Here is a 9,747-nt window from a genome sequence, read left to right as displayed (position 1 = left end):
TGACGATCTTGGAATATTTGATAATAATGTTTGACTTTTTAGGATTTTATGGCATTGTCATATCGGGGCATTAGTTTACTGGCCATTTAATGAGAGGCAATCACAAGGGTAGAAAGTAGTCAATTCCTCAAACTTGTCAAAAGAACTGCATACATCACCTCTCTACCAAAGCTGAACCTAAAGCTGAGTGATATGTGATGCCAGTTCTGCAAGATATGCTGATAGGAACTAGAAAAAAGTGACCAAAGCTTGCCACTGATGACAGCAATATTTACCTCATTTGCAAGTACACGAGTACCTTGTCAGCATCCTGCTCCCTGCTTGTGGGAGTCTGGGACAGTATGGCATGGGAAGGCACAAAAGGAGAACTGGGTCATAAAGGGATTGCATTATATCTGCCCATGCAAAGGTGAGCAAAGGTTCTTGTTCTGCTTACTCTTATGGGTCAGGCTAAAACTGATCCTCAGGACTTCCATAAAGAAAGGAATGAGATCACTTTGCTAACTCCTCTGTGTGAACCTTGAAGTGGTCATGTTATTCGTTCCTTTTAACAGGTACTTGTTTCACATGGTTTAGAGATAATCAAACCTGCTTTTGAAATTAACCAAATGCCTAAACTGAGGAGAAGGATGAAAACCATCTCTCATTTTGTCTCACCAGCCAATTTTAAGCGCTAAGGCCACTGGACTCTATCTTGAAGACACGCAGTTAAGACACATACAATACATTTAATTAAAAGAATGTTGGAAGTCTTCCTGTACTACCGGCCTCCTCCTCTGTGCAAAGACTTATCAGCAGTTTTCACTGATGAAACAGGAAATAAAATTTAAGATCTTTTCGTACCATCAGTTTCCATTCAGTACAGTATCTGAAGTGTCTTTAATACAATGCACAACAGGCAGCTATGTAAAATTCAACATTTAAAAGGCCAACACAGTAGCACAGCATGCCAGGAACCACTGCTGAGAACAAGATGTATTGCCGCTGTGTAAGTGTGATAGAACATTTCCCTCCAAGACTTGGAACACATTATAATCTATGTAAGCGGGGGAGCTCTCCCTGCAAATTTTGAGTAGGCTTGTAGATCTGGTGAGAGAAATTATCAGGATGACATCTTTGGAGATGGAAGCACCATGTTCCCCACTGGACTTCAGGCAGGAATGCTTTTCAGTGTTTTTCTTTGTCAGAGAGTCCTTTTTGAGGGTGGCATAGTACATTTTCCCTCAAAGCCCCATTGTCAAGGCTTTCTTAATTAATTAAAAAAAAAAAAAAAGCAAATTTGGCCCCCCAGATTTGCCTTCTTTAAAGGAAAACAGTATCCATTTCACTGAGCTCAACAACAGAAAGTCTAGAAAGTGTAAATCAATGCTTACTATAATGTAGAAAACCTGTTTTAAAGTTCTTAATTGACATTTCTGAGCTTTGCATTGAAGGCAGATGTAATTAAAATTATTCATGACACCAACAGTATGCAAGGCATATCAAATACTTCAATCCACTTACTGACTTTATTTATTGAAGCTTAACCAACAGGAAAAATATGATTAAAACACCTAATTGGTACAGACTATTGCACTATATGATTGCTCTGTGAAAACCAGCATGCACTTCTGGATGCTTATGCATATAGAACAGGTATTAACATTTGGCCCCAACATACAATAAACCAATCAACGATCCATTTGCATTCTTCTTAAATACAGAGGGGGATGGCCTTGTCATCCATCCCTTCAGCTCATTTGTTCTTCAAAGAATTTGTTAAAGAAAAATTGTCTTGAAAACTGTGCATACACATTATAACTATGATATTTATATTACATATTGATATAATCAAGTGCAATTTGACGCTGATCCTGCTTGTAGTTATTTGTATTCTTCTGAGTAGTCTTGTCATTTGTGAACTGTGTAACTATCAGTCTTTTGTAGACCTTCTGCACTGCTGTCTTGAGCTTATAGGAATTTTTATTCCTACCTTTGCAAATGAAAAATTATTTCATCTGAGACCTACACCCATTTTATTCTAAAGAAGATAAAGAGATGATATATTATCTTTGAACACAAGATCTGAGTCCCTTTCTATTTTATTTGGCATACATTTAAAGACTTCTACATTGTGTATATAACTTTGTTTTTAATATTAGTGAAACTATCAAGCAAGAATAGGTTATCATCCTGGTACAGCAGTACCTCCAGTGAACACCGTTCCTCCAGTGAAGCTCCCAAATCATTCTGTCCAGGACGCCCAGGAATCTCTATTGACATTCGTCAGACTAATTTATTTGGGTCTCAACATGTCAGCCTTGCAATGCTTTTACTCTTTAGAAAGTATAATCTTTTTTTATTCTTATTTTGAGGCTTTGGATGTCATTTTGCAGTACAGATTCCCATGTAGTACTATTTTCTGAAAGATGAGACCCTGTGGTTAAATTGTCTAGGTTCTTACAGAAAGCACTGTTAAGCTCAAGAAGTTCTGAGTCCTGAAATTGATTACTCTTTAAACTGCACAGGAAATATGTCAATCTATATATTTTTTTTTTTTCTTGACTCACTTTGCTGTTTACATCTGAAAAGTTTGTAGGTTCAGACAAGTACTTTCTAAAGGACTCAAAACCTTCTGTCTGCACTTCTCATTTGAATATGTCATCCCTCTCTGTTCTATGACCCTCTCTGCTCTATGAAATCACCATCTTTTCTATCTCTTAATATACCACAAAGTTCACATTATTTTAGAAAACCTCTTTGTCCCTTCTTCACCAAGTCCCTCTGAATTCATTAACCACAATACTATTATTTTGTTTTTTCTACATCTAGACAACTTCTGTTCTTTCAAACACCCTTGCCCTCACTACCAAAAGAGTATGGAGAAAATAAATAACACCTATAATTATGCTTTTCAGTGTCAATGTTATCGTTTCAAACAGACCAGATGCAGTTCTGTTGCATTCAGGCAACTGCTGAAATCCTTGGCCACTGACACTCCAGGACAGATTTTTGACTCATTCTAACAATAATCCATAAAACTCCCAAGATGCTCTCGTTTGTAAGACTCTAACCTGACAAACTTACTAAGATTCATCCAGATTTTTACGAAATTACTATCCAGCTGTAAACTTCATCAGTCAGTTGAATTTTCAGGAGATAGAGCATTTCATAATGACACAATTTTATTTTCAAGTAAAACCAGTAGCCAAAGGGATATATAACAGTTAGTAACACCTTACATTTACCTTCATGTTTCCACTGCTGTCAAGCTTGATACTAAAATGGACCAATTTATATCTTTGTGGTAGTGATTTTGTTGATATAATAAAATGTGGGTTTTTTAAGCATTTCAGTAGGGAATACTACAAAGTAGCTATTAGTTCTGATGTACAAAGGGAGAAACAACTTATTTCAACAAGCATATGAAAACACATTCTTCTTAGCAGTAGTATAATAATAATGAGACAAGTGTATCCCCCCTCCAAGGGTTCAGCCAACAGCTTATCACCACTATAACACGAACAGAACAAATGCTGATATTTTCTTCAAGGGACTGATGATGAAATCTGCTCTTGAAATAACTTCTCGGTAAATTTCCAGAACCATACAAAGACAAAGCTGCATGCGTTACTTTCATTGTAGTTGCAATTGCAAAAAATGTGAGGAAGGATGAAATTTTGAGCTGGAAACAACCAACAGCAGAATTCCTCTGAGCCAGAGTGTCACAATCACTCTCTAAATATGTAATCTATGGTCACAATAAAAGTGTGGGATGTTTAAAGTAATGGAATTTTTAAAATTATTGCCACAAAAATAGAGACTGGCCATGTATCATCATGACCAGCTGCCTTTCAGAAAATTTATGTGGCAAGATCGACATGAAGTCTTAACTGATGCCCTAATTTGGTAGTAGTACAAGAACTGAAACATCCGTCAAAGTTCACTCAGCAAAAACAATTCTCTTTCTGCTTGGCTAAAGGGACTCCTACCATTATACTGTAGAGCGGATCAGTTAAGACAAACTTCTTTTTAAACTCAGAGAGGTGTGAATCCCTTTAGCTTTTTTGAGAAGACAAAACATTTTAACTTGAAGCAAGAGAATGTCAATGAATTGCCATCTGATGGTGATCTAAATCTATTGATGCAGATTTATTATCAAATCTGAAAAAAAAGATAAATTTGTAGCATTTTGTTGATAATTGTACTTTTAGGATATACGTATTAATAAACATCTCATTTTGTTACTAGTATTTGCCGGCAAACTGTTTAAAAATGCTATCTGAAAAACTGTAGAATTGTCTGAGTGTTTATTCAATACTTTCTTTGTGTATCATATTATCCATGCCAGACAATGGAAAACATCTAAAAAATGATGGTTTTGTAAGTCTGAAATGTGAGGAATTACAGGCAATATAAACAAATGTGAATCTCTGACGCATATTAAAATTGTTGTAATTACACAGCACATAAGACATGGATAAAATACTAATACCACATCACAGGAAATTATTGTTATTACCATGGGATAATAATTATTATTATCACAGGAAAGTTGTATCACTAAAAGGTGATACAACAAGTTTTAAATACACACTATACAATGAACGAGATCAATTAAAAAAAAATATATTTTTTGTGTTGCCAAGTACTGGGTTGTCAGCAGCACATATAGTTGGCTCTCACCACTTTCAGGACATTACTATAGATCTTTTTAAGGCAATGCCAGCAATGCTTCCACAGAAATGTAAACACCATAACCTACAGTGTGGCAAATGTATCTGTGGCAAATGGCATTCAGCAAGACTGACCTTTTGCTCCACGTACGAGCGAGCTTGCTGAGGACGTTTTTAGCTACTACATTACCATGGCAAGTGAACTGCTTAGGTAATGTCTACAAGAAGTTTACACACCTCATGCTTTCCTTTAGCTAATGAAGCATATGCTTTCAAAGGCAAATACAAAACTTGAGCCAAAAAGAGTGCAACTCACATGGTTTCCCCATGATGTTCAACTGTTCAGATGCGACCCCGATTCATCAGCAGTGTCAATAGTTTCATGTAGACTTAAAAATTAATAAAGAAAACTGTGCTTAAGCTATACCAGCAGATAAGCCATCAATTCTTGAAGCCTTAGAAGAACAATACAGTTGGACAGATCACAGAAAAGAAAACATTTGTTCTGTCGATTCCTGCAAGCACATTGAATTGAATTAAGGCCGAAATTATACCCATGTAACAAGTATTTTCCAGACCAATGTTTCTTTGGCACAATTATAATCCATTGATGAAAAAGGAATGCCATATATGTTATAAAATCTTTCTATTAGAGTACTTATAATGGCCATGTAAAAAAATTTAAGACAATTTCGTGCACAAGTCAGTCATTCCTGCAACAGAGTTCACAGTACCTAGAGCAGTTAAAGGGAACTGTGTATTACAGGTAGCTCAGTGTAGGCTGCAATGCAGCTGGGGAAGCAAGAAGAAGTAAAAGGTTAGTTAAACCATGCTGTGGTCTATACTTTAACATCTACTCACCTGGCATCAAGAAAGCTAACTAGCTGCAAGCTAGATTCGGTATGCCCCGATCCAGCCCATTTTAGATTTGCACTAAGTCCATTTGGTAAGTGCACTGACTGTACATGATCTGGAAGTGGGTATAAATTATATCTGTCCCCTTGACGAAACGTTATTGGTGGCTATTTCCTGCTAGGAAACAAGGTGGAATCTGACCAGATATTCCCTCCATCCAAGGGGCAGGGAAAAATCTGTAAACTCAAATATGTGGACATAGAAAATACACAGTGGAAGAGTAGGGTCTAGGGTGCTATAAGGGAGTTTCAGTGTGAACAGGAATTGGGGTCTTTAATGTCATGTCTGCATGGATAATTTCAGACAGTCAGGAATTAACATTGGCATTTACTGAGCTGGCAGGACATGAGGCAACTTTTCATCAGATGCCAATGTAAAGATGCACAAAAGTCTCAAAACACTAATGCACCCTCAGCCTCTGGAATGACTACTTACTTTTCTTACTTTGCTTACTTTTACTTACTTTTCTTCTGCCTTCTTATGATGGAGTGAAGGAATTCAATGCTTCCAGGAATTCAAGTGTCATTTGTCAATGAGATTCTCAGAGCAAGGCAAAAATTCAGATATTCCCATATCTTAACAACAGACAGCATACAAAATGTGTGGGGTAAATGATTTCTTCTTTGTTAACAACTTGTACACATACAGTCTCAGAGCTAATTAGTATTCTGTAATGGAAGCAGGTAGGGATCCAACAGAAACATAAATACAACACAAATGTGTAGGACTATATGATATCAAAATATTCAGTATTAACTTAGTAAACTATTAGGTACAAAACCCGCTGTTCTGATCGTCTCTGTTCTAGACCATCGGGTAGAAGTGTTAAAACAGGATGGGCCTAACTGACACCAACGAAAGACACCAATGGATCTACTGTTACACTGTCTCTTCAGTAACTTTTGATATACACAGCGATTGTTTAAAACACTTCTTTATATGACAAGATTTATGGCTTATTTCTAATATAGGGTACATAATCATATATATATGTATATATAAAGGTTGTATATTATATGAGCTCTGGTGATGTTCTAGACTGAAGGCTCACTAGCTTGAACATTTTAGTCCTTGCTTTTGATTCTAAGGATTAGTTCTCAGGCTTCTTGTTCCTCCCGTTACATATGAGTCCTGCCAAAATTGTTACACTAGCAGCCATGCCACAGAGGCTGACAAAGTTCTACCCTGTAGGCCTTGAACATACTATTTTCTCTTATATGTCATTCTTCAATCTGTATGAATAAAACCCCCAAAATTGTGATGTCACCTTCTAGGACCTAGATTGGGTTTGCAAACTTCTCTCTACCTTTCCTCCTTCCAAATTTCCACAAACTGTATTATACATGGTTAGGCAGAAATAATGAAAACCCCTAAGCTTTAAAAATTAAAAAGCTAAGCCTAAAAAAATGATTTTCTGAGACTTGTAGTTTTGAACATAATCCAAGCTCCCAATCTGATCTTGTACGTCTGTGGTCTAATTCTGCACATTTGCTTGCAGGGTAAAGAGAAAGATTAAAGGACTAACTGTCAAAGGTCAGGGTAAAGAGAAAGATTAAAGGACTGTCAAAGGTAAGGAAAAGATACCTATATTTCTCTGTGATAATCACAATATTCAAGAGCTGAGATTAAACAAGACGTGATGTTCTAATGGGAAAGATACACCATAGTTGTCAGTGAATTCTTATTGACACCAATCATAAGCTTCTCCAACAAATGCTTTTACATCTTGCTCCATGTCAGAATTTAAAACTTTAGTAGGAGAACACTCATATAACACTACTAAGGCTTTAGCTTCGATGGGGAACACTTTGACGTCTTTAGTAAAAGGAATACTGTTGAATGTACAGGCCTAGAAGTAAAACCAAGAATGCTGAAGTTAATCTAGGAACCTGCTCATACCACATTTCCACAATTAAACATCGATTGTGAGACAGCACTAGACAATCAATTTCATTTTACATTGCCTCTGCTTTCCAAAAAAACCCACATGGACATCTGTGTCATCTTTGGTGCAGTTGACAAAGACAAGAATTTCACTGGTTTAGGAACAATAAGTAAGTAGGTGACTCATTAACACTGAAGTATTTTTTGTCTGCCAGAAGAAAAGGAAACTGATCAGTCAAGAAATATCCAAAAGACAACTAGATTTTCATCTGTATGTAGGGTGAGGTCATCATCTAGTAAAAGCAGCATTATTTACTTCTTCAGTGAACCTTTGCATACACAGGACAAACCCTTTGGTTTTGATTACAAAAATGAAGCACAGAAAAAGATTTAAATAAAACCCTAAACTCTTGCAATATGTATTTCACGCTGCCACCATTTGGTGTTTCCTTATTGCTATAAAAAAACAATTTATGAAAACTGACTGCTGATGCAAAAAACCAGCCAAACAAGAAACTGAAAACATCACTGAATAATGAGAACCACACCAAAAAATGCCCGTAGAGTCCCCCACTAAATCACAAGCTCACCATAAGAGATATCATTCTCAGTTTATTTACATCCCTAAGCATGAACATTTAATTTTCTCTTATTTCATTCAGAAGTTTTTTACAACTAAGGCCCCAAATCTACAATCAAAAGAGTGTAGGCACAGAAATTCCCCTCCATGCTCACATTAGCAGGACTAGAAAGACCTATGACTTGATCCAAAGCCCAATAGTGCCAGTGGGGATTTTTCCTACTTCCTTCAATGGGTTTAGAAAGGGCACCCAACATCACCGAGCTGCACTCCTCATTCTGTCAGAAATTCCACTGAGGCAGTGCAGTATCAATCTCCACATAATTACATACATCTTCCTGAAACTGAGGTCAGTCACATTAATCGTACTTTCATGAGAAAACAACTTTTGGAATCAAACTAGCCTTGTAAAACAGAAATAAAATACATACTATACATTGGTTATGGCAATGTTTTGCCCTACTCTCAAAAGATGCACGGTTTAGTTTTTAAACTTTTATATTACTAGAGCTGGAGTTCTTTATAAGTGACTAAAGAAATGCCTGTCAATGTTCTAATGTTTATGTACTGATTCTTCTGTTACACATCAAAAGTACCAAGAAATAATAAGATCCTCAGGCTCACCTGAGGCAATGCACTTGGGCATATACTTTGGAAATAGAGATGGATTTGTTTCTATATTCAATTAAATATTTTTCTCCATTTTTTAATATATCAGAAATACTAATAGATTACACCAACACACAATGCCAAATGTAAAACAGACATAACAGCGGAAATGTTTTCATCATTGCTGCAGTTACCCAGAACTTCAATCATGGGCTAGAAGAAAATGTAATGAAAGCAAATCACAAATAAAACAAAAATTTTCCAGGAATTTTTTCCCTCCCATATTTCCAATCTGATGGTAGTAGTAAAATAAATAAATAAAAGAACATAATCCACAAATACTTCTATGAAGTGTTGTTTCAGATCAATCTTGAATCAATGATACAATCTCAAAAATATTAGAAAATATTCATCATTTGCAGCTTCACAAATCAGACTTTATCAGCAGTACTGAGAATGTCAGTCTCTGTTTTCCTCTGTAGTGGCTGGATCATCCTTTAATAAAATGCTTAACTGTTTCTGTGCACATGAGAGGAAAAGTTCCAAACTATGCAGACTTCTCTGACGGACAACTTGATCAAGCTGTTGAAACAATAAAAAAGGTAGATCAACTTTAGAAAGACCTGGAAATAAATGTCAAGGTTTGTCAGCAAAAATTCAACCATATTCAACAACAAAAATTCAACAACCAAATGATAACAACAAAAGAACCTACGTAACTTCTATACATGCAATTTAGTAACAACTTTTTAATGAAGTATTTGCATTTCTTCAAAATGTACAGAAGACTAAAAGTAACTTTCCAACAGCTGTCAAATTCTACACGAGAAATCTGAAAAAGCTAAACAGCCCAGCTGCCACACTAGAAAAATCCCCACAGCATCTTTTAAAATTGCAGCTGTTGCTTTTACAAAAGATACTGCTTCTGCTTTAAAATGAACACTACATACAACTGCATATTCAAAAATGCTAAGTCAACTGTTAATTTAAATAGAAGCACGTTTAAATAGTTCCCAGAGGAAAAGTGGTAATATTTTCTGCCTACTTTGTTTATTCCAGCATTTTATTGGGGTCCCCTACTGCCAATGTGAACTATACAGTTAC

General features: G+C 36.1%; 1 protein-coding gene across 4 annotated transcripts in view; it reads right to left on the bottom strand.

Annotated features, from left to right (window-relative positions):
* Positions 1 to 2,527: 2,527 nt before the first annotated feature.
* CCDC91 (coiled-coil domain containing 91) overlaps positions 2,528 to 9,747 on the bottom strand; it is a 155,503-nt gene continuing 148,283 nt past the window's right edge. For all 4 annotated transcript variants that reach the window (XM_037389837.1, XM_037389836.1, XM_037389838.1 and 1 more), the window contains exon 13: positions 2,528 to 9,225. In XM_037389837.1, coding sequence (XP_037245734.1) covers positions 9,103 to 9,225 — 123 coding nt within the window. In that variant the 3' untranslated portion in view covers positions 2,528 to 9,102. The remainder of the gene's footprint in view (positions 9,226 to 9,747) is intronic.

The sequence above is a fragment of the Falco rusticolus genome, chromosome 5 (assembly GCF_015220075.1).
Source record: "Falco rusticolus isolate bFalRus1 chromosome 5, bFalRus1.pri, whole genome shotgun sequence".
Classification (NCBI taxonomy): domain Eukaryota; kingdom Metazoa; phylum Chordata; class Aves; order Falconiformes; family Falconidae; genus Falco; species Falco rusticolus.
This window is presented reverse-complemented; position numbering and strand designations above follow the sequence as displayed.